Source organism: Crocuta crocuta, unplaced genomic scaffold, assembly GCF_008692635.1.
Source record: "Crocuta crocuta isolate KB4526 unplaced genomic scaffold, BGI_CrCroc_1.0 scaffold333, whole genome shotgun sequence".
NCBI lineage: Eukaryota > Metazoa > Chordata > Mammalia > Carnivora > Hyaenidae > Crocuta > Crocuta crocuta.
In genome coordinates this window covers 4,335,987-4,361,690 of record NW_027532856.1, presented here as the reverse complement: position 1 = coordinate 4,361,690, position 25,704 = coordinate 4,335,987, and the positions used below count along the sequence as shown (strand labels likewise).

The window sequence follows — 25,704 nt, the reverse complement described above, 5'->3', positions numbered from 1 at the left end:
TGAATTTTTTAAATCTTAAATTGTAGCACCTTTATTTTACATATCATCAGGTCTGTCTAGACAAATCACAGCTTATTTTTCGTTTTCTTTTTGACGCAACTCAGTATTAATAAATAAATTAAATAGGGGCGCCTGGGTGGCTTAGTCGGTTAAGCGTCCCCTTAGGTCATGATCTCGCGGTTCGTGGGTTCGGGCCCTGCGTCGGGCTCTGTGCTGACTGCCAGCTCAGAGCCTGGAGCCTGTTTCAGTCTGTGACTCCCTCTCTCTCTGACCCTCCCCTGCTCATGCTGTCTATCTCTCCTAGAAATAAAACATTTAAAAATAAATAAATTAATTAATTAAATAAATAGATTCACCTAAATAAGTCGTCGTCTTCTTCTTAAGTAGGCTCCAGGCCTAGTGGGGAGCACAGTACAGGGCTTGAACTCACCATGCTGAGATCACGAGTAGGATGCTTAATCAACTGAGCCACCCAACTGCCCCTCAACCTAAATAAGCCTTAGATTACTATTTTTTTAAAAATAACTTGCCAGGTAACAAACCTCTATTCTTCCCCCCAAAAAACCCAGACTTAAACGTGATTTCTCTTGTTAAAAAAGAAAAAAAACACAAAAAAACCCTATTGTTTCTCCACTTTAAGATGCTCCAGAACTTCCACTAAACCGTTTACATAGATCATCCCATTTAATCTTGGAAATAACCCTAAGAGTTTGAGAAAATAGAAACAAACTTAACATCTTAAGTGGCTCACCAAGGCCACAATGCTGTCTCTGGCTGCCTTGAGCAGCTACCTTTCTATATCTTGTAAATCCTTATTTCCTTCCATGTAACCCACATGAGAAACTCTTTGTGTTTTGTCTAAGACTAGAACTAGGTAAAACTTATTAAGCTGACCTGACTAAAGTAAACCTATAAGGAGAGAAGTAGGCAGAAGTATTGGGGGTGGCATAGGGTGTGCAGAAGTTGCAAAGGGAAAAAAGAGGGAATCCAGGTGCACTGAGGAGCAGTGACACATCATTTTTAGGCATTTCTACCCAATCAGGAGCACAAACCAGAAAACAAGGGTCATCTCTGACAAGTTCCTTCACACCAACCTGTCATAAGGCTGATGATTTATCCCCCAAATTCCTCCACTTTTCTTCACCACAACCATCTCCCTGGCTGATCTAGTGATCATCTTTCAGATGCACAGAGCTTCATCTATACTCACCATTGCCCTTCTATAATCCATTCCCGAAGCAAAGACCAGGCTCCCTTTCAAACTTTTTTTTAACATTTTTTTAAAAGTTGGGTTGCCTAGGTGGCTCAATTGTTCAATCACTGGACTTCTGCTCAGCTCAGGAGCTCAAGCCCCACATCGGGCTCCATGCTGACAGTGCAGATGATGCTTGGCATTCTCTCTCCCTTCTTTCTGCCCTTTCTGAGCTCTTTTCTCCCTCTCTCTCTCAAAGTAAATAAATAAATAACCTTTAAAAAGTATTTTTCTTAATTTTGAGAGAGAGAGAGAAAGAGAGCAAGAGCAGGAAAAGGGCAGAAAGAGAGGAGGGGGAAAGAATCCCAAGCAAGTTCCGTGCAGGGCTCGAACTCACAAACTGCAAGATCATTTTAAAGTTATATTTATTTATGGGTCGCCTGGATGGCTCAGTCGGTTGAGTGTCCAACTTCGGCTCAGGTCATGATCTCGCGGTTCGTGGGTTCGAGCCCTGTGTCAGGCCAGCTTAAAGCCAGCTTAAAGCCAGCTTAAAGCCTGGAGCCTGTTTCAGATTCTGTCTCCCTCTGACCCTCCCTCTCTCTCGGATATAAATAAAACTTAAAAAAAAAAACTCTTAAAATAAAAAAATAAAGTTATATTTATTTAATTTCTACATTCAATGTGGGGCTCAAACTTGAGGCAATGAGATCAAGAGCCACCTGCTTCTCCAACTGAGCCAGCCAGGTGGCCCAGAAAGGGTTCTTTTTTTCTTACTTAAAAAAATAAAATTTTATTTATTTGGGGAAAGAGAGAGCAAGCAGGAGAGAGGCAGAGAAAGGGAGAGAGAATCCCAAGCAGGCTCCCCAGTCAGGATTGAGCCTGATCAGAGGGCTGGAACTCACAAACCACAAGATCATGACCTGACCAAAATCAAGAGTCCAACGCTTAACCCACAGAGCCACCCAAGAGCCCGTAACAGAGTAGATCTTAAAAGCGCTCATCATGAGGTACCTGGCTGGCCCAGTGGGTAGAGCAGGGTAGATAGAGCATGTGCTTCCTGATATCAGTGTTCTGAGTTTGAGCCCCATCTTGGGTGTAGAGATTACTTAAAATCTTTAAACAACAACAGCAAAAAATCAAAACAGTGCTCATCACAAGAAAAATTTCTGTATAAGACATTAACATACTGTGATTGTCATTTTGCAGTTTAGACAAATACAGGACCACACTTTATAGAAACCAACATTTATGTTAATCACAAGAAATCTTTAAAAATACTCTTGAAAGCTAAAATATACGTAACTAAAAATAAAGCTTGAACAGGAAATTCAGTAATTAAGCCAAAAAGCATTAACGGGTGAGAAATTCAAAAATTGGGAACTCCAAGAACTACTTTGGCAGGTTGTACTTTCGACTAAAAAAAGTTCCAAAAGAAATGACTAGAAACCAAAAAAACCCCATATAGTGTGAACTACAACTACACACAATGATCTAAAAAAAAAAAATTCTCATCTACATAGGACACTAAAAGCCACATCTTACAGACATCCAGAAGTTAATGAAATACATACTACTATTGTTTATGCTAAAAAATACAACTTCTTTTCACACAGTAACTAAACCAAAACTTATTTTCCAGACACTTATTAGCAGTAAACAAAAACCACTCAGACGGTATCCTTTCCCTCTCACTTCTCCAAATAAGAGAAGTGGAACGATCATCAATGACGAAAGGCAATTGTAAAAACAACACCCAAGGTCGACTTCACGCTCAGGAAAGGACACTGCACCTCCTCCTCGTGGTTTCAGGTACTCTCCACATTCAGAGAAACTTCTCCAGTAACGAACTACAGAAATGATCCCTGAAAGTATAGTCTTGGGTTTAAGCTTACTGCCTCTGCCAGGTCTATGACAGCCACATACTTGTTAGTCATGGTGACTTTTTCTCAATTCATTTGTCTACTTAGACACATTTTATTTTCTATTTCATAATAATTCAGTCAAACAAAGTTTAAAATACAGTTTTTGCCTTTAAATCGTCCAGAAACACTAAAACAGTAACAAACATCATTAACATGCGGCTTCCTCCAGCCAATCACACGCAGCATGCTAATGACTCTAACCCCGAGGGAACTGTATTACCCCGCCCACTGCACCAGGCTCCAACTGGGTGCCGGTCGGGTCGCGCCGCCCCCCGATAAGCTAAGAAAGCCCCACTATAGGCTAAGAAAGCCCCAGTATAGACTAAGAAAGCGCTTAGCTTTTCTTAAGCCTAAATTCAGGCTACTGGTCGGCGATGGACTCCCTCTTGCTTGCTACAAAAGTCCGCTGACTTGGGGAGGTAAGGTTTCCTTTGCCTTGAAAGAGAGAAGGGTGGGGAGAAGAGGCAGAGGAGACAGAGGTAGAATAAGATCCGGTGTACACTTCTATTACTCCATAATAATAATCATAACCATGATGATTTACTGAATGCCTACTTGATGACAGGCATTTTAATCCGTTGTTTCATTTCATCGTCTAAACAGAAAGGCTGAAGAAAGATGTCATTATTTTCTTGTTCTTACAGATGCAGACTATAACATCAGTTACACAGCTGGGGGAACCACTGTTGAAACCTAGGTATGTCTGGCACTAAATGAAGTCTGGACTCTTTCTGGTAAGCCATAGTGGTCTTAGGAAGTCTAGTCTCCAATCAAATTAATTTCCCTAATAAAGCACTAAATACATCATCCCTCAAAGTTCAGTAGTGAATGATTCGCCATCCTGGTTTGTAGGTAAATCTCAGAATCAGCCTACTCATTTACTGTGGCAAAAGTTAGTCCCAGTTTCTCCTCAAAGAACACACCTTATATATGAATGTATGTTAACTGTTTTCATCACTTAACTCTTTGTTATAAAAATGCTTTTGCCCCATATCTTCCAGGATCCTAGGAAGCACACTGCCATGTGGACATACCCATGGTTTTCTGAATCAACCACATTTTTCAGTGTTTCATACTAACATGAATGAATACATACTAATATGACCATCAGGTTCATCCCATCTAACCACTTCGAATAGCATCTCCTCAGAGACAGCCAAATGCTCTGTACTTAAATTTGTTCTGAAAGGCTCAGTGTTTGGGCAATCTGGCCAGGTCTGAGACACACTGCCTGGTTTCATATAGGTCCTTACATATTGAAGTTATAAAGTACCTTCCAGTCACTTTCATTCAAGGGCCTGTCTGTGATCTCAGCCCTTCTACATCTTAACACTTTTCCATTCTTCATTCCTCCAAACTTTCAGAGGACCCCTCACCATCCATGCCATACCTTGGCCTCTTCTTTTTTTAAAAAAATTTTTTTTGTTTTACTTATTTATTTTGAGACAGAGACAGCACAAGTTAGGGAGGGATAGAGAGAGAATTCCAAGCAGACTCTATACTGTCAGCAAAGAGTCCCATGCTGGGCTCAAACCTATGAACTGCAAGATCAGATGACCTGGGCTGAAGTCAGATGCTTAACCGACTGAGCCACCCAGGCAGCCCCATACCTTGGCCTCTTCAGAGCAGACTCTCCAACTGTATATGGGTCTATCGCTCCAGCACATTCTATTTTTTTTAAAGATGTCATTTTTAAAAAATGTTTATTCTTTTTTTTTTTTTTTCCAGAGACAGAGCGCAAGCAAGGGAGGGACAGAAGAGATAGGGAGACACAGAATCCAAAGCAGGCTCCAAGCTCTGAGCTGTCAGCACAGAGCCGGATGCACGGCTGGAACTTGCAAAATGCAAGATCATGACCTGAGCCAAGGTTGGACACTCAACTGACTGAGCCAACCAGGTGCCCCGAAGATTTCATTTTTTAAAGTAATCTCTACACCTTCACATACTTCACCAACTGATCGAGCTAGGCACCCCCAACTCAACTCTTTTTCTTCATTAAGTTCTGGCCTAAATATAGCTTCCTCTAAGAGGTTTCCCTTGATTACTCCCCAGAAAAGGAGGCTGAGATGTACCTGCTGTACTTCTTTGCCTCCTGCCCACCCTTCTCAGTACTAACTCGTATCTGTTTCTTCTGCTGGATTATACTCCTAGAAAGCAAGGTCATACATCTGTCCTTGATGTTCTTAGCCCCAAGGCTCAGTTGATATACATGTAATAAAAAAATGAATAGGGGTGCCTGGGTGGCTTAGTCGGTTAAGCGTCCGACTTTCGCTTAGGCCATGATCTCGTGGTTTGTGGGTTTGAGCCCCGCGTCGGGCTCTGTGCTGCCAGCTCAGAGCCTGGAGCCTGTTTCAGTCTGTGACCCCCTCTCTCTCTGACCCTCCCCTGCTCACACTGTCTCTCTCTCTCTCTCTCCTAGAAATAAAATAAAACATTTAAAAAAATGAATAAAGTCTTGGTTGAGGTTCAGGAACTCATCTTTTGGGTTTTAGAACTCATATCATCTGTATAACTGGTCTTCTGAATGGGCTGAACTGAGTAGGGATACAATCAGGAAACAATTTTTCCCTTTTACTGACCTCAAGTATGCCTTTTTGGTTGGCTCTCCCTTTCCCTCTCAAGAGAGGCATCTAGGCAGATTCTACAGTCTTTCTTTTAAATGTTTACTTATTTTGAGAGGGATAGAGAGAGGGAGAGACAATCCCAAGCGGGCTCTATGCTGACAACCTGGGCCTCGATCTCACTTTGTGAGATCATGACCTGAGCCGAAATCAAGAGTTGGATGCTTAACCCACTGAGCCATCCAGGCACCCCAGATTCTATTGTCTTTAATTCACTTTGAGGCCTTCAAGCACATTCTCATTTCAGATCATAAATTGTCCAGTCCTATTGAAATCAAACCCTCTTCCTTGCTCTTCTACTCCTCTGATTTCAAGGCTGCTTCTGGCAATTCCTGAACTGGAGGAGGAGGACCAAAGAGATGACAAGGAGCAAGGCTTTCAACCTTAGCTGATCCCCTTTGTAGCTTTTGACCTCCTCCTAATGCTTGCTCTTTAGTGGGTCCTCCACTGCTCCTCACAGCACCCTAATGTAGGCCAGTGCCCTCTCCTGCTGGCTTCTTGCTATACCTCCAGTCTCTCTGTTGGGATTCTTCTTTCCTTCATAGGTGAGGTGCTTTAGATGGCTTAGCTACCCTCTGTAGAGTCTACCCACCCCACTAACTGGTGGAAGTGTAGCTAATCCAACTGCTGGTTTCTCATGCTTACCCAACCATCAAGGGCAGCTCCAGGAAGGAGACAGATGGCAATACTCCTGACCCCGAAATTCCAGGTTTCATGGCAGGTTCTTTTCACACTGCCTTGGTGGCAGCTGGTGTGGGCTGATGTCTCTACTGTTCAGCAGGCTGAGACACAGGCTCCCAGCTTATCCTGCTTGCAAATGCTACAGTTCTCTGCATGAGGTTCACCTGAAGGGCTTCTTACTTGGCTTGAAGCTGGGAAGGAGGGGAAAAGCCAGTTTTCTATTCCTATGAAAGCCTTTTAGGGAATCCTTTCCACTGATATCCCACCACTACCCCACTGCCTTCTCCTAGATAAGCCTGAAGTGGGTGATGGAGATGAAGGCCCAAGGACTATTTTGGCTATCTCCTAAGAAACCCTGTTTGAGACTGTGGGGGAACTCATCACCCCTTGTTCTCTACTCTGAGGCTTTAGATGAAATTCCCAGACACAGATGAAGTCCTGCTTCATATCCAGTTACATCCCCTGCTGTAGCTTAGTGTCAATAATTTGAAGATGCAGAACATTCAGATGTCTAAGATATAATAAATGTTCTAATACTCTGCTTCCCACACTGGAGAGTGTGGACAGACAGACACTAGCAATCATAGCATACCTATCCTGAACATCCATTTTTATGTTAACAAAGATATGAATGTGTTTCGGAATAAAATGCAAAATTTTGAGGGGGAAAGCAACAGGACCTTTCAAATAAATTATTGAACTCACTGTCAGCTACATCATCTGTAGACTTTTGAGAACCTTCTGGGTGAATTATTTTGTGGGATAGTTGGATCCTGCAAAAATTGAGAGTTACCTTTCTGGAAGTCCTCAGTAATGCCACTAAAGCAAATGGGAGATACACTACAGAGAGATTAGGTCATCCTGACTGTCTCACAAACCAGCTGAGAGAAGCTTCAGAAACTTCTTCCTTTATACTAAGAAGGGAGGGGGATTCAGCAGGACTTCTTACTCTGAAAAGGTCTGGATCTGCAGATCGAGGGCCAAATACCAGCAGAGGTTTTGTCCACGTAGGGTTTAGTGTTTGTTCTTCTGAAGATTGCCTGAGCTATATTTGCTATTTCCATCTGCCTTGTAGGCAGAGCTGCCTATAGCATCCAGCAAAAACAAAACAAAACAAAACACCTGGAAACAAAAGCACCAAGTGCCTAGAGCAAGCAAAGGGAGGGAAGAACTGTGAAAGCTGGTCTCCTCACTTCACCTTAGGCTTCAGAAGACTCCATTAAATGGTGTAGATTAAAGAAGAAAATCAGGTAGAATTAAAAGTGGATGTGTTGGGTGTGGCAATGGCTTAAAAAATATAATAAACAAATAAACTTTATTTTTTAAAAAGTGGGTGGCTCGTGCGAGAGGAGAAATCTGAGGAGTGTAATAGTTGGAAGACCTTATGGTTCCCTAGTACAAAACAAAACAGCCTCCAAAGCAATTTAAAACCTCTACTGAGCAATATGACTGCACTGGTAGAGAACATCGCATCTCTAAATTCAACTTTCCATTTCTCCAAGAACCTAAGAGTTTCACGATGTACCTGGTTTTCCTTTCAGTACTATTCAGAAATGTGAACCCGGCACCTGGGTGGCTCAGTCGATTAAGCATCCAACTTTGGCTCAGACAACGTGATTTCAGTGTTCGTGAATTTGAGCTCTGCATCGGGCTCTCTGCTATCAGAACAGAGCCCCCTTCAGATCCTCTGTCCCTCTGTTTCTCTGCCCCTCCTCCAGCTCGTGCTCTCTCTTTCAAAAATAAACTTAAAAAAAAGAAACGTGAACCAAGTTGCACCTGCAATTTCAGTACAGTGCTTACCTTTCTTAAGAATCTTCTTCACTTTCATGTAGTTCCCTTGTCTGACATACTCATGAAGTTGAGCTTCCAGGGTGTCATTTCTTAAGGAACCAAGTTGAACAGGACAGGGGACTGGAAGATGAACAGTCCCAGACATCCTGTTTCAAAAGAAAGCAACATGCTAGTTTAACTGAATCAGAAATGCAATGAAGCAACTCAGATTCTTTCACATTTCTTTTGCTTTTGTCCACTTTCATTTATTTAAAAATTTTTTTTAATGTTTATTCATTTTTTGAGAGACAGAGAGAGAGCACAAGCAGGGGAGGGGCACAGAGGGGGGGGGGCACAGAATCTGAAGCAGGCTCCAGGCTCTCAGCTGTCAGCATACAGCTCGATGTGGGGCTCACACTCGTGAAATGTGAGATCATGACCTGAGCTGAAGTCACTTAACCAACTGAGCCACCCAAGGGGCCCCAGTCCAGTGTCATTTGTAATTAACAGGATTAGGGAAACAATTCCTGAAACTCTACAAGATTAATGTTTATTCTCAATATTACTGGTGAAATTGAAAAATAATGTATTTAGTACTAATTCCCAGGACTAAAAAGTAATGACTCCTGGGAAGTAAAATTAGAAATATACATGTTTGTTGTATCATTAACTAGGAGCCTATTAATTTTGAATTTTTTAAAAAATGTTTTATTTATTTCTAGGAGAGAGAGAGAGAGAGAGAGACAGCATGAGCAGGGGAGGGTCAGAGAGAGAGGGAGACACAGAATCTGAAGCAGGCTCCAGGCTCTGAGCTGGCAGTCAGCACAGAGCCCAACGCGGGGCTCGAACCCACGAACCGCGAGATCATGACCTAAGCGAAAGTCGGACGCTTAACCGACTAAGCCACCCAGGCGCCCCAGGAGCCTATTAGTTTTGAAAGGTTAGTACACAAATGCAGTTACTGTGTGGGGATGTAGAGGGTATAATGTAGTGGGTTAGATTCACAGTTCAGACTCTGAAGCTCTGGTCCTGGCCCTGTCACCTCCTTAACTGGAACCTTGAAGAAATTATTTAACCTTGATAGGCCTCAATTTCTTCATCTGTAAATGGAGATAATAATAAACAGAGTGTGGCTGAGAGGCTTAAATGAGCTAATATTTGTAAAGTGCTTAGAAATGTGCCTGGCAACAAGGTAGCTCTGTGTGGTTGTTAGTTGTTAGTATGCACAATAAGATCCGTGCAGAGAAATTTTAAGTTTCCACATGTTGCATCCACACCTGACTATCATATACAATTAAGGGTTTGTGGTATACCTACCATGTGTCTCAAATGTGACAGGTACTGTGTCAGACACCTAAAATTGGATCCCTGTCATCACACTGCTTGGTCTAGCAGGACCAGACAAGAGGTATCATGTTGGTGCTCCATGGACAGTGGATTAGAGAGGGAATCCTCATCCACATGAATTAACAAACATGCACATCAGGGGCATAACTAAGTGTCTGTTGTATGGAAAAACACAGAGGGTGTAAAAGAGGTGAAACAAAAGAAAAAGCCAAGAAGGCTAATATATTCAGGATTTCACCATCCAGGAAACTTATGTAAGAATTTCTTTCCTTTTTAAGAGTGAATAATATTCCACTCTGTGTATATACAATATTTTGCTTATCTATTTATCCATCAATGGACATTTGGGTTGATTCTGCTGTTGGCTATTGTAAATAACACTGCTATGAACATGGGTGTACAAATCTCTCTTCAAATCCCATTTTCAATTCTTTTTCTTTTAACTCTAAATTTATTTTTCTAGTAGTCTCTATACTCAATGTGGGGCTAAAACTCATGACCCCAAAATTAAAAGTCGCATGCTCTTCTGAGCCAACCAGCTGCCCCTGTTTTCAATTCTTTTTGGTATATACCAAAGAAGTAGGACTGCTGGATCACGTGGTAACTCTGTTAAATTTTCTGAGGAACTGCTATACTGTTTTCTATACTGGCTCACCATTTTACAGTCTCATCACAGGTATACAAGGGGTCCGGTTTTTCCAGAACCTCACCAATAAATGTTATTTCCTTTTCCTTAATAATAGCATTATTTATTTGTTTGTTCTTAAAGTAGGCTCCACACTGGGGAGCCCAACATGGGGCTTGAACTCATGACCCTCATCAAGACCCAAGCTTGGGGCACTTGGGTGGCTCAGTCAGTTAAACGTTTGACTTCGGCTCACGTTTGTGAGTTCGAGCCCCGTGCAGGGCTCTATGCTGACAGCTCGGAGCCTGGAGCCTGCTTTAAGTTCTCTCTCTGCCTCTCACTTGCTCACGCTCTCTCTAAAACAAATAAACATTAAAGAAATTTAAAAAAACAATAGTCATGTTAATGGTTCTTGATCTCTCTAAAGTTATTTTTTAAGGGCGCCTGGGTGGTTCAGTCGGTTAAGCATTCGACTTCGGCTCAGGTCGTGATCTCACAGTTTGTGGGTTTGAGCCCCATGTTGGGCTCTGTGCTGACAGCTAGCTCAGAGCCTGGAGCCTGCTTCGGATTCTGTGTCTCCCTCTCTCTCTGATCCTCCCCTGCTCACGCTGTCTCTATCTCTCAAAAATAAGTTAAAAACACATTTAAAAAGTTACTTTTTATATAATTGCATTTACACACATACATGACTATATCCTTGACATAAGTTCAAATAAAACATAAGTAAAAACCCTGAGACCCACTTCAGTATTACAGGATTATTTTTTCCTAAAACTCCAAAACACATACAGCCCTTGAGGATTGAGGCATGGATTGTGTTGATTATTTACACGCTAACATTCATTCCCTTAGTATTGCTAGTCTTCTATTTTCCCAGTAACCACCAGGGTTTACTGCCAAAAACTAGTTCTTAAAAGAATAGTGGAGCTTAAATCCTATCCAAGGTCTGGAATCCGCACTACAGAAAAACAAGGTAAAGCAGTCTTCTAACAATCCACTCTTTAACCTTGCAGTCTACAGTACCTCTATATAATGCTAATCAATACTCTAACCACAAAATTTTTTGAGAGCATCCTGTTATCCACTAAGTCATGAACTACTAACCTTACGTCAACACGCAGCATACCTCAAGAAATCCACAGATATAAAGCAAGGGAATACAAATATGCACCAAATACTCTACTCTTGAACCTTTAATGTCAGGGGAAAGCGCGAACGCAGTCCCCCACTACCACAAATTATGCAGTCGAGTTTCCCACATTTGGGGAAATCGCAGGGGTCAGCACATCCGGAGTGCAATGGATGAGCCTCGCCCTGGGAAAACCACCTTCGTGATCATGGTATCTCCCCTGCCAGGTAAGTATGAGTTGTAGCAGTTGCCTGGTACTTCACCCTCGTCCTCAACACACTATACAGTCATGGTCAATTATATTCCAAATTCTTTATGCCCTCGGTTTGAAACTACAGTGTTATTTGCACGACACTGACTAAAACACATCAGTGAATATTTAGTGGAAATTCTGCTCCGTGAAGAATGATCTCGAACGCGCAGTCACCACGCCCTTCATCTCCATATGCCCGCCTCTTGTCACTTGCCGTCACTATTGACGTCACTCCGCTTGTTAGAGAAAAGGAAAAATTCATTCTAGCTATTCCTCGTAACGATTCAAAAGATGGTCACCCACAGTCACAGGTGTAGCTGGTAAGATTTTAAAATCCTTGCCTTCCCTCGCGTGTACGCAAATGTTCCCGCCTTGCATTTGTCACGAGTCTAAATTCTGCGCTGCGGGACAGGGCAGTTTGGGAGGCAGTGGCTTGCCGCCCAGAGGGAAGACCACACAGTCGGTTACGCTGGTCTGAATCGCTCTTCCACTGGGGTCCTAGGTCATACTCCATCTCTCTCAGCTTCCATTTCCCAAAATTGTAAAGAAACAATACTGCCTGCCTACCTCTACCTCACAAGGTTTCTGTGAGGACAGAATAAGAATACATGTGAAACGCAGCCTCAAGCCTCTCCACCTTCACCCGACCACTTTCCAGGGTCAGGTGCCCTGTGTAGTTGGGGACCCAAAGATGGCTCGCCAACACTGGAGTCTTAAATTTTCCACAGAAAGGGAAGCAGCATCCGCCGGGATTTGGTAACAAACGAGTTTTTTTTAGACCATGAAAATAGATAGCACATTATGTTATCCTTTCTGCCCTTGCTGACCGGCTGCTCAGGGCAAAACCATCCTGTTGCAACAACTGTAATATTGAAGGCTTTCGTGGTGTAGAGAGGCAAAACTTCACCTCTGCCCTGTTAGCATCTCTGGCTGGACCTGAGAATTAAATTGGCACAGCCAGTTTAACAGGATAAAAGCATTAAAAATTTAACATAAATTTACAGAAGCTCTTATGAGGACACAGAAGCTCTTATGAGGAAATTAAAAGATGGCAAAACTAAATGCTTTCCTATTAGGTTGAACGAGGATAGGCAATTTGTGGAAATGTAACATATATGGGAAGGTTACAGACAGACATGAATTCTTTCTAACAAGGTTTGTACAAACTTCTCTTAGGTTTGACTCTCCTTTTCTGGGAACATTTCTTATCCCCTGGTATAGGGAGGACACCTTTGAGATGGTAGTTTTATTTCTTGATGTTATCCACTAAAGTAATCTCTATGCCCAGAGTGCAACGTGAACTCAATGACTCCAAAAGCAACAGTCACCTGCTCTACCAACTGAGCCAGCCAGGAACCCCAGTACGTGTGATTTTCTTTTTTAAAGCTTTGTTTTGGGGCATCTGGATAGCTCAGTTCATTAAGTAGCCAACTCTTAATTTTGGCTCAGTCAGGATCTCACAGTCTGAGTTGAGCCCTCCATGGGGCTCTGCTCTGACTGTGGGAGCCTGCTTGGAATTCTGTTTCCCTTTTTCTCTGCCCCTCCTCCCCTTGCACGCAGGAACAAGCACTCTCTCAAAAATAAACATTAACAATAAATAAATAAAAAGCTTTCCTTTGTTAAAAAATTTTGAAGGCATTTAAAAAATTTTTCTTTTAATGTTTATTTTTGAGAGAGAGAGAGAGAGAGCAGGGGAGGGAGAAAGAGAGATGCTGACACAGAATCCAAAGCAGGATCCAGGCTCTTAGTTGTCAGCATCGAGCTGGTCGTGGGGCTCGAACTCACAAACCGAGAGATCATGACCTGGGCCAAGTCAGATGTGCTTAACCGACTGAACCACCCAGGCTCCCTGAGGGCATTTTAAACTATTACAATAGAGATAAATGTCCCTTGCAGATAATTTGGAAAAGGCAGAAAAGTGTTTTAAATTTTATTTATTTATTTAGAGATGAGGGGGAGAGAGGGAGAGAGAGAGAGAGAGAGGGAGGCTGCTTGAGGAGGCAAAGAGCAAAGAGAGGGAGAGAGTCTGGATGAGGTATGTGATCTCAAGAGCCATGAGATCATGACCTGAGCCAAAATCAAAAGAGTCAGACACTTAACTGACTGAGCCACCCAGACGCCTCAAAGGCAGAAAAGTATTTTTAAAAAATTAAACCATAGTGGTGCCTGGGTAGCTTAGTTGGTTAGGTGTCTAACTTCAGCTCAGGTCATGATCTCATGGTTCATGAGTTCAAGCCCCGTTTGGGGTTCTGTGCTGACAGCTTAGAGCCTGGAGCCTCCTTCCAATTCTGTCTCCTTCTCTCTCTGACCCTCCCCCACTCTGTCTTCTCTCTCTCTCAAAAATAAACATTAGTAAAATTTAAAAACCTACAATTCCACAACAAAATTATTAGTTAACACTTTTATATTAAACATAGTTAATTTCAATATGAATATATTTTAATAGGATTATGCTTCATGTGCTGCTTTATGTTTTCCATTCCTTTTGCTATACATACTGGGTCATAGATAATTGTATAATCAGTATTCTATTGCTTCTAGTTTATTGCCACTGTTCATATACATATGAACAGCATTGTAGATAAATCTTTGTAAGTAATTAATGATGATTTCTTGGGGTAATTTTATTTATTTACTTATTTAATTTTAAAAAATGTGAGTATACTGCACATCCAAAGTGGAGCTCGAATGCACAGCCCTGAGATCAAGAGTCTCAAACTCTACCAACCGAGCCAGCCAGGCACCCTTCTTGGGGTAATTTTTAGTAGGTTTTTTCCCCTGTTATTTTATAGTCATCTTAACAAGTGCCTTAAATTACTGGAGGGCAAGGTGGGAAAAGAGGTGACATGTTGATGTTGCTGATATTGATATTTATCAGTATTTTTAAATTCTTTGGAAACAACTTTTCCGTGATTTCTTTTCTCTTTCAAAGTCTAGATCTCAAATTTCAGGGTTCATAATTAATTATAAAAATAACTTCAAGTTCGTTAAGAATAGAGGGAAGCCTATATTGTATAATGTTGCATGCCATAAAAGGAGCATACAAAATTAAATATATAATATGATTAAAACTATTTCTGGGACACCTGGGTGGCTCAGTCAGTAGAGCATCCGACTCCTGGGGCGCCTGGGTGGCTTAGTCGGTTAAGCGTCCGACTTTCGCTCAGGTCATGATCTCGCGGCTGGTGGGTTCGAGCCCCACGTCGGGCTCTGTGCTGACTGCCAGCTCAGAGCCTAGAGCCTGTTTCAGATTCTGTGTCTCCCTCTCTCTCTGACCCTCCCCTGCTCACACTGTCTCTCTCTCTCTCTCTCTCCTAGAAATAAATGAAAACATTAAAAAAAAAAAATTAAAAAAAAAAAAAGCATCCGACTCCTGATTTTGGCTCAGGTCATAATCTCAGGGTTTGTGAGTTCGAGCCTCCTTGTTGGGCTCCATGCTGACAGTGCAGAGCCTGCTTGGGATTCTTTCTCTCCTCTCTCCCTCCTCTCCCTTTCTCTCTCTCTCAAAAAAAAAAAGCTATTTCTAAACAAAGTTCAAGGGACTTGAGGGAAATACACCAAAATGCAATCTAGTATAATTATGTTAGTGTCAACAAAGAACTATAGACTAATGTTTTTTCCCTTAAATATTCTGTCACAGGACTCTAATATTACTTGTAGTAAAAAAAAACAACAACAAAAACCAGTAACCCTAATTATATATCTCATGCCCAAAAATGTTCATACTTTTTGACCTAAAAATTTCTTTTAATTTACCTGAAGTAAGTAATTTTAGAGAAAGACAATATCCTATGTACAAAAGTGTTCATCATAGATTTACTTACCATTGCAAAAATCAAAATTACCCAAAAACCTCTGATGTCAAAACAATAGGGAAATGAAGTATTAAACAAATATAATAGTAAATAATAACAATTAACAACATGAAAAAATTATATAAATGGTTAAGAGGAAAGAGGACATGAAATGGTATGTATACCATAACTACAATTTTGTAAAAATGTGTATCCTTAATGAAAATTACTGAAAGGAAATGCAAAAGACATAACTTTTATTAGCTGTGAAATACAGGTTACAGAATTTCAATAATATTGTTAGACTGTTTTTTCTTCATAATAAGGGGATTATGAATAATAAGGAAATCCTGGGGGCACCTGGGTGCCTCAGTCCATTAAATGTCCAACTCTTGTTTTTGTCTCAGGTCACGATCTTATGGTTTGTGGGTTTGAGTCCAGCATTGGGCTCCGAGATGACTGGGTGGAGCCTGCTTGGGGTTCTCTCTCTCTCTCTCTCTCTCTCCTCCTCCTATGCACTCTTGCTTGCTCTCTCAAACTAAACAAATAAGTTAACTTAAGAAAATACTGAGACCACCAAATCCTAGTTGAATTTCGGCAGGGTTATTTTGCATAGTATTTAAAGAGTTTTGAATGCGGGGTGCCTGGGTGGCTCAGTCCGTTAAGCATTGGACTTTGGCTCCGGTCATTATCTTGCGGTTCATGGGTTCAAGTCCTATGACGGGCTCTGTCCTGACAGCTCAGAGCCTGGAGCCTGCTTTGGATTCTGTCTGCCTCTCTCTCTGCCCCTCTCCCTTCCTCTCTTCCACATGTGTTCTGTCTCGCTTGCTCTCAAAAATAAATAAACGTTAAAAAAAAAAATAAAGAATTTTGAATGCTGGGTTTAACATCAGATAGTCTTAGGTTTAAATTGTGATTTCATCATATTTTAAATATCAGTGCTTGAATATACCCTCTAGAGACAATGATAATTATCGGTAATAATTTTTACATAAATAGAGAATAAAACAACCAACTATAATGACCAACTAAATCAAAGGCCCCAAATAAGCCAAGATGGAGAAACACAGCCCCTGCCTCAGTACAGTGAGTATTTGGAGAGTTCTGAGATCATGGCTGCCCTACCAACTCAGATGTTCTGTTCCAATTGACAAGCCCCTCAGTCTGTGAGTCTCATTCATCTCCATCTCTCAATCTCCATCCATTCTTTAGTCTCATGGGACCAGAGGACTGATATGTAGAAATATAATGAGGGTGGCATGTACCCTCAGCAAAAGCTGAGTTTTGTTATAGAAGTTTATAAAGCAGGTATAACTGTCAAGAAGTTGCCCATGGCACCAAGAGACTGAATCTAATCCACTACCAGGAAAGCATGAGTAACACTCTACAGCCACTCTACCCTGGGTTGCAGGTAGCTGAACCCATTCACACATCAGCCCGGGCTCTGTAGAATAAACCAGTCATGCTAGTTAGACATTTGCTAGCTAACTTCTTCCACAAAGTATGACCCAGACCACTTCAGTTATATAAAGTATCATTTCATTATTGAATTACTTTCCTAATTTCATTCTAGGAGGTTTGATTTCACAGAAGGAAGGTAAAACTTTGGTTGTTTCCATAGTATCCATGAATGCTAGGCTAGCCACAGCCCTGAGACCTCTAGGACTATTTATGTCCCCCACAGATTTGACTTCACAAGTACTTAGAGACTTTTTGCTATTCTGAGGGTCATACTGTCTACTGCAGTATTCTTGAATTTCTAGGAGTACTGCTGATGAAACACTGCTGATGATTAAACAAAACAAAAAAATTATTCTCAAGTTATTACTTAAATGCATATAGTGCACACTTCTCACAGTGATCTAAACTTAAAATAATATTTATTTTTGAAAGACAGTGCCCAAGCACGAGTGGGGGAGGGGCAGAGAGAGAGGGAGACACAGAATCCCAAGCAGGTTCCATGCATGTGGCCAGAGCAAAGCCCAACATGGGGCTTGAACCCACAAACCTGCCTGCCAGAACTATATGAAAAGTGGTGAGAACTAATGAAAGTAAAAATCAGGTTCAGTCAGGACCATGTTATGATTAAAAAAAATTTTTTTAATGTTTATTTGTTTTTGAGAGGGACAGAGTGTGAGCAGGGGAGGGGCAGAGAGAGAGGGAGACACAGAATCTGAAGCAGGCTCCAGGCTCTGAGCTGTCAGCACAGAGCCCGACGCAGGGCCTGAACCCACAGACCATGAGATCATGACGTGAGCCAAAGTCAGATGCTTAACCGACTGAGCCACCCAGGTGCCCTGACCATTCTATGATTTTAAAGAGCCCTACACAACTTTGCCTTTGTGGACCCTTCCTCCATTAAAGAACTCACACACATTAAAATTATGTGACTGCGCTGATAAGAAGATAAATATATTATTATACATGATATTTCCTTTATTTTGAAAGTAACCTCTACTCCCAGCGTGGGGCTCGAACTCATAATGTGCCTAAGATCAAAAGTTGCATGCTCTAGCGACTGAACCAGCCAAGCATCCCATATGTGACATTTTCTTCCACCTAAAAAATTCACCTTTTTAAAAATTTTAAAAGTATTTTAGGTGCCCTGCCTATAGTACCTGAATATTTAAACCAATCCTGAATTCAATAGTGGTTTGTGTGGACCACTTTTAAAGTTTATTTATCTTGAGAGAGAGAGAGAGACTGCGTGCACGTGTACATGCGCTTGAGTAAGCCAGGGAGAGGCTCCACACTGGCTCGAACTCCCCAACACTGAGATCATGACCTGACCTGAGAGTAAACCAAGAGTGGACACTTAATCCCAACCCCGGGGAACTTCTTAAGTAAGGAAGCAAGACTGTCCAATGGGATACAAAACAAGTAAGCTCTAGATAGCATAAAGAAACAACTGTACTAACTATAGGATTTACTTACCCATACTTACGCAAATGATTACCACCAAAATATACTATCAACAGAAAAGGATAAAACAACATTACCAGCAACAACTCAAGGCCAATCTCACCCAAAATGCCCGAGCAACCCACATAAAAAGAAAAGCTGCAAGATCTATCCTTGTAACACCAACCACATAGGGGAAAGCGCGAACGCAGCCCCCCACTACCACAAATTATGCAGTCGAGTTTCCCACATTTGGGGAAATCGCAGGGGTCAGCACATCCGGAGTGCAATGGATGAGCCTCGCCCTGGGAAAACCACCTTCGTGATCATGGTATCTCCCCTGCCAGGTAAGTATGATGTGCAGCTGATCCTAGCGATACCTGCTGCTGCACACACCACTTTGAGGTTGGGGTCACTCTTGAAACGATTCTAACTGGCTTTTATCTATATAGCAACACTCAAAGCCTGATTTTCGTGCTATATACCTTAGTATTGGTAACAGCAAACAATCATGCACATCTTTCTAGAAAACACAGTTCCAAAATGCCCTGAGTCTTAAATCTACATACTCCACCTCTAAGTAAACGTCATACACTGGGCGGGCAAAGCCGACAGCTGAGTCCCCCTGAGGCTGTCTCTGCAGACCAGCTCCTCCTCCTATTTGCCCCAATGTAAGTGATGTGTACAGGCTATTTTCCTGACAAAAATCCATCCATTCCTCTCCCTACTTTTGGTGTAGCTGTTTTTCAGATCTCACTGTGTAAAGTACCCTTCAGCAAACCAACACAAATGAGCCTTTAACCACAAGCCAGTTTAGCTTCAGGCTTTCTAGGGACACCAATGCTCTACACCATTTCCTCCTATTCTAGGAGGTGGAAGAGCAAGGAGTGGAGAATGTCATGGCTACATGCCAGCAGGGCATATTGCAGAGTGAGGGCTTTGGAATCCAAGATCTTGACTGCAATTCAGTGTACACACTGCACAACTCTAGACAAGCTTTCAGCCTCTGAATCTGTTTCTCAGTTTGTACAGAAGGGGGAAGAACTATTCAGCCAGACCTCCCACCCAGCTTAGGCCCCAAGCTTTGTCTCCTATTCCTGCCCATGGTCTGTTAACACCCAGCCCCCTAAGGATGGACTGCTTTCCTTGAGAGAAGTCTAGCCTGTGCCTATATTGCTTCTTTACTTTCTCTCTGCCTGGCATTCAGTTAGCTTACTCACCAGACTATGGGCCTCTAGAGCAGGGTTTTTCCTGTTTGCTTCTTTTCAAATAGTCAAGACAGGGGCACCTGGGTAGCTCAGATGGTTAAGCAGAGGTTAGGCTGACTCTGGATGTCAGCTCAAGTACTGATATCATGGTACCTGAGTTCAAGCCCTGAATTGGGCTCTGCACTGACAGTGTGCTCTCTCTCTCAAAAGAAACATATAAACGTTAAAAAAAAAAAAAAAAAAAAGTCAGGGGCGCCTGGGTGGCTCAGTTGGTTAAGCGTCCGACTTTGGCTCAGGTCATGATCTCATGGTTCATGGGTTTGAGCCCCGCGTCAGGCTCTGTGCTGACAGCTAGCTCAGAGCCTGGATCCTGTTTTAAATTCTGTACCTCCCTCTCTCTCTCTCTGACCCTTCCCTGCTCACGCTGTCTCTGTTTCTGAAATAAATAAGACATTAAAAAAAATTTTTTTTAAGTCAAGACAACACAACATATAATTAATGCATATATTATTTTACAACTAACTTCATTCTCTCTCGTTAAAAATATATAGGAAGTGGGGCACCTGCGTGGCTCAGTCGGTTAAGTGTCCAACTGCGGCTCAGGTCATGATCTCCTGGCTTGTGGGTTCGAGCCTCACATCGGGCTCTGTGCTGACAGCTCAGAGCCTGGAACCTGTTTCAGATTCTATGTCTCCCTCTCTCTCTCTGCCCCTCCCCAGCTTGTGTTCTCTCTCTGTCTCAAAAATAAATAAACGTTTAAAAAAAAAAAAAAATATATATATATATATAGGAAGCATGACTTTAAATTTCTGCATCTCTAGAGCTCTCTGGAGAAGCTCAGATGAAAACTTAAAATTTACTGAAAAGGCTGAATGCTCACACCTACCTCTTATCTTCCATTTGATTTCCAGGACACTGGCAACCAAATCTTTGCCTTCTAGGATATTGGAAGTTTCCTCTGAAAAATGTGAACACCATAAAACAAAGTCCCAAAGATGTCAGCCATGGGCTTTCTCTGCTACAAGGGCCTATGCAGATTACTCTGCAGGGTAGTCCTCACCTTGGTCCTCAGTGCTTCCAATTAACTCCCTACTTGTTAATATGATTTTAAATTTCTGGGGCACCTGGGTGGCTAAGTCAGTTATGCAACCAACTTCGGCCTAGATCACTATCTCACTGCTCCCGAGTTCAAGCCCTGCGTCAGGCTCTGTGCTGACAGCTCAGAGCTTGGAGCCTGCTTCAGATTGTGTCTCCCTCTCTCTTTGCCCGTCTCCTCCTTGTGCTCTGTCTCTTTCTCAAAAAAAACAAATAAACATTAAAAATAATTTTAAATTTCTGCATGACAGTCCATCTTATGGATGGCCCATAATTTATATAATCATTCCCCTACTGCTGGACATTTAGGTTGGTTCAATTTTTCACCACTATAAATAATTCTGGGTAAATGGGAAGAGATGGTAGATTGAACGCCTATAGATAATTAAGGAACGAACAATGAACCACCAAGGATGACCAGACATCTGAAAAAAACCCCCAACATGAAAGATAGAAGCTAGACAAACCAACCAAAAGAAGATAATTTGAAGAAAGCAGATTATATAAAGGGAAGAAATCTAAAAATAAAAAGAAAAACTATTATTAAAATCCTCAGAGAGCTGGGGCGCCTGGGTGGCTCAGTTGGTTAAGTGTCTGTTCCGCTCAGGTCATGAGGGCTCTGTGTTGACAGCTCAGAGCCTAGAGCCTGGAGCCTGTTTCAGATTCTGTGTCTCTCTCTCTGCCCCTCCCCCACTCACACTCTGTCTTTGTCTCTCAAAAATAAATAAACGTTAAAAAAAAAAAAGGGTAATAAACCCTGGTTATTTTAACAGCCTCAAGAGTCCAGAATTCAAACTGACCTAGAGAACAACAAACCTGCCAGAAATAAATCTTAATCCTCCTTTTTCACAAGAGATAAAATCAAGAGAAACATCAAATAAAGTTAGCATTCCAATGCCACAAATTAGGTGGTACAGGTTTACTAGCTTGATAAAAATACAGAATAACACGAAAAAAAAAAAAGCAGAGTAACGAAATATTTAGCAATAAAAAGGAACAAAATAATGATAAATTTATCAGTATGAATGAACTCAAAAACATGCTACATGAAAGAAGTCAGACACACTATATACTATATGACTCCATTTTATATGAAATTTCTAGATAAGGCAAATCTGTAAGAGATAGATCCATTGTTGCCTATGGCTAGGGTTGGGGCATGGGAATCAGGGGCAACTGCAAATGGGCACAGGCGAATTTGCGGGGGTCATAAAAGTGTGCTAAAACTGGATTGTGGCAATGGATGGACAACTGTATAAAATGCTAATCATTAAACCAATTAATGGGTGAATGTTATGTTTATATTATACTTCAATATAAAGCAGTTAAAAATGTCAAGAGAAAGTACAACCATTATCTTTAGAGATACATACAGAAATAACCATGGCTAAAATATCATGATATATGGGATATTTCAAGATAGGTTTGGAGGTTTAGAGTGTAGAGGTATAGATGAAACAAGACTGGCCTTGAGTTGTTCACTGCTGATGCTTAACTTAGTGTTGCTAAATAGGAGAATACTATTATTATTCATCTATTTTAGTTTATATTAAAAGTTTTTCACACAAAAAACATTTTTTTTTAATATAGAGACCATCCTTTCCCTCATGACTTGGAGTACTTGAGATGTTGATACTCTAGCCTCCCCATCTGTAAATAAGAATGATGGAGAGGAGCAGCAGGGGGTACAGACTCCTGGATTCTACATTTAATAGGTGAAAAAAATATTAAAAGTACAGATAACACTTAGGGGTCATATTTTTCTCCCTTCTTTCCTTTCATATCACACATTCAATCCACAGCAAGTCTTTATTATTTTTCCTTTAAAAATATGTTCGGGGTGCCTGAGTGGTTCAGTCAGCTGAGTGTCCAACTTCCCCTCAGGTCATGATCTCCTGGTTAATGAGTTCGAGCCTCATGTTGGGCTCTGCGCTCACAGATCAGAGCCTGGAGCCTCTTTGGTTTCTGTATCTCCCTCTCTGGCTGCTCCTCCTGCTTTCTCTCTCTCAAAAATAAACAAACATTAAAAATTTTTTTAAAAATTATGTTCAGAATCTGACCCCTTCTCACCACCTCCAATGGTACCACTTTGGTACAAGCCATTCTCCTCTCCTGCCTAGAAGAGTGCAGTAACATTCTAAGTGATCTCCCTTCTTCCATCCTTGCACCACTTCCACAGCAACACAGCAGCCAAGGACCTGCTAAAGCTGAAATCTGATCATGTCACTCTTCTGCACAAAACTAATCTGAGAAAACAGAAGAGAAGGAAACATTTCCTTTCTCCCTACCTAGCCCCCCCCCCCCATTTTTTTGGACAAGAGGTAGGTTTTATTGGTGGGTATGAGTAAGGAGGGGCAGCACTGAAACCCTCATGAGTGTAGGGCCTGCCATTTGTCCAGAGGGACACAATTAGGGATGTATCTGATCCCACAGCCACCAGGGATGAGCTGCCTTTCAGCCACCATGTCTTCAAATTCACCCACATTAAACTTGGTAACGTACTACTTCTTGGAGATGTAGATGTTCTGTCAGCCAGAACATCTGGCTGAACATTCTGTCAGCCAGGGAACTTGAACTCAACCCTGCACAGGACCTCAATCACATGATCCTTGTTCTGCAGTTTGGTGTGGGTGAACATGATGATTTGGCCAATGTGGACCATGGCCACTGTGCCCTGCCCTGAAGGCATCCCACAAACCTGTCTGGAACCTGTCAGCCTCAGTGCAGGACAACATCTTGTTGATGTGGATGACAAGAAGGAGTGGAGCCACACACAAATATGAAAGTCATCGGGGCGCCTGGGTGGCTTAGTCGGTTAAGCGTCCGACTTCAGCTCAGGTCGTGATCTCATGGTTCGTGGGTTCGAGCCTCATGTCGGGCTCTGTGCTGACAGCTAGCTCAGAGCCTGGAGCCTGTTTCGGATTCTGTGTCTCCCTCTATCTCTGACCCTCCCCTGCTCATGCTGTGTCTCTCTCTCTCAGAAATAAATAAAACATTAAAAAAAAAGTTTAAATATGAAAGTCATCTTTGCCACAGCTTTTCACTATATACTTGTTGGCACAAATATCCAGACGTGGGAGGAAAGTTGCTAACATTCATCTGACACCATTTAGCCACAGTGGGAACCCATCCACTTTTTCCTTTTTCTGCCCCATGCAACACTAAGAACCTTCAGTGGCACACCCAAGGGAAGGAGCCAATTTTATGAAGCAGCATTACTCTAATACCTAAACCAGATGAAGACCATGTAAGAAAAGTACAGACTATTATCCCTCATGGACATAGGTACAAAATTACTTTAATTCCTTTAAAACTGCAAACCAAGGGGCACCTGGGTTGCTCAGTCGGTTAAGCGTCCGACTTCAGCTCAGGTCATGGTCCCAGGGTCCGTGAGTTCGAGCCCTCCATCGGGCTCTGTGCTGACAGCTCAGAGCCTGGAGCCTGCTTCAGATTCTGTGTCTCCTTCTCTCTCTGCCCCTCCCGGCTCATGCTCACTCTGTCTCTCAAAAATAAATAAATGTTAAAAAAAAATTTAAAAACCCTGCAAACCAAATCCAGCAATAAACAAAAAGAGTAATAACACATCATGATCAAGTGGGGTTTATCCCAGGAATGCAAAGTCGGTTTAACATTAGAAAATTAAGCCATATAATTCATCATACCAACAGACTAAAAAGTAGTTGCACAAAAAGTAGTTAATAAAATTCAATACCCATTTATGATTTAAAAGAAACTTAGCAAAGTATCACTATTGAGAAATGGTATCTACGAAAATCCTATAGCTAATACACTTCATGGTGAAAGTATCTTTCTTCCAAATAAGGAACAAAACAAGCATGATTACTTTAGCCACTTTTATTCCAGCTAGAGGTTAAGGCAAGGAAAATAAATTAAAAGCCTTAGTTCGGAAAGAAAGAAGGAAAACAGTTTCTATTCACATATGACATGACAGTTTATGTTGACAATCCTAAAGCATTTACCCCCCAAAAATCCTACTAAAATTCATAACTGAATTTAGCAAAGTCACAGGATACAAGATTAATACATAAACATCTATTGTATTTCTATGTACAAGCAATGAACACTTAAGAACAATTTTTTAAATGTTTATTTATTTTTGAGAGACAGAGTGCAGGCAGGGGAGGGGCAGAAAGAGAGAGAGACACAGAATCTGAAGCAGGTTCCAGGCTCTGAGTTGTTGGCACAGAGCCTGATGCGGGGCTCAAACTCACGAACTGCGAGATCATGACCTGAGTTGAAGTCAGACACTTAACTGAGCCACCCAGGTGAACTCCAGCAATGAACACTTAAAAAATGAAAGTTTTAAGTGAAAGAAAGACAAATCCCGCATGATTTCATTTATATGTAAAATCTATAAAAACAAAATGTTTGTTAGACTCATCAATAGAAAGAACAGATTGATGGTTGGTTGTCAGGGGGAAGGGGGACAGGGTGTGTAATTGGTGAAGGGTATTAAAAAGTACTAACTTACATTTATAAAATAAAGAAATCATGGGGATGTAATGTACAGTATGGGGAATTTGGTCAAAAGTATTGTATTAACTTTGTAAGGTGACAGATAGTAACTAGACTTACTATGGTGACTTTTTCACAACGTATACAAAGGTCCAATCACTACGCTGTATACTTGAAACTAATATAATATTGTATGTCAATTATATCTCAATAAACAAAATAATAAAAATGAAATGAAATTTCAATATCAATACTAATCAATACTATTTACAAGTGGTAAAAACTTCACATTTTTCTACCACTCAGGTTTCTTCCTGCTTTTATCACTCTAGTCTACAAAGATATTATTATTATTTTAGTCTACAAAATTATTAATAAATTTCTTCTATTTATGATTGGAAGGGGAAAAATCATGACTTTTTTTTAATGTTTATTGAGTTTTTGAGAGACAGAGAGAGACAGAGCATGAGCAAGGGAGGGGCAGAGAGAGGGAGACAAAGAATCTGAAGCAGGCTCCAGACTCCAAACTGTCAGTACAGAGCCCCACATGGGGCTCGAACCCACGAACTGCGAGATAATGCTCTGAGCCGAAGTCGGAACACTTAACCGACTAAGCCACCTAGGTGCTTCTAACATTTTCTTTTAAAACCCCAGAGCCTTGTTAATATCCTTAACTTTCTTAGTGAGGAC

The 25,704-nt window shown here is 41.5% G+C and overlaps 1 protein-coding gene and 3 non-coding genes across 8 annotated transcripts in view; all 4 read right to left on the bottom strand.

The window, feature by feature from the left end:
- Positions 1-25,704, bottom strand: part of TEX14 (testis expressed 14, intercellular bridge forming factor) — a 117,723-nt gene that overhangs the window by 79,597 nt on the left and 12,422 nt on the right. For all 5 annotated transcript variants that reach the window (XM_077745543.1, XM_077745545.1, XM_077745546.1 and 2 more), the window contains exon 2: positions 8,217-8,353. In XM_077745543.1, the coding sequence (XP_077601669.1) occupies positions 8,217-8,353 (137 nt within the window). The remainder of the gene's footprint in view (positions 1-8,216; positions 8,354-25,704) is intronic.
- On the bottom strand, positions 2,855-3,070 carry LOC144216298 (small nucleolar RNA U3). The gene has a single exon (XR_013330621.1). It is a non-coding gene; the product is annotated as a small nucleolar RNA U3 (small nucleolar RNA).
- On the bottom strand, positions 11,359-11,522 carry LOC144216296 (U1 spliceosomal RNA). Its single transcript, XR_013330619.1, has one exon. It is a non-coding gene; the product is annotated as a U1 spliceosomal RNA (small nuclear RNA).
- Positions 18,427-18,590, bottom strand: LOC144216303 (U1 spliceosomal RNA). Its single transcript, XR_013330626.1, has one exon. It is a non-coding gene; the product is annotated as a U1 spliceosomal RNA (small nuclear RNA).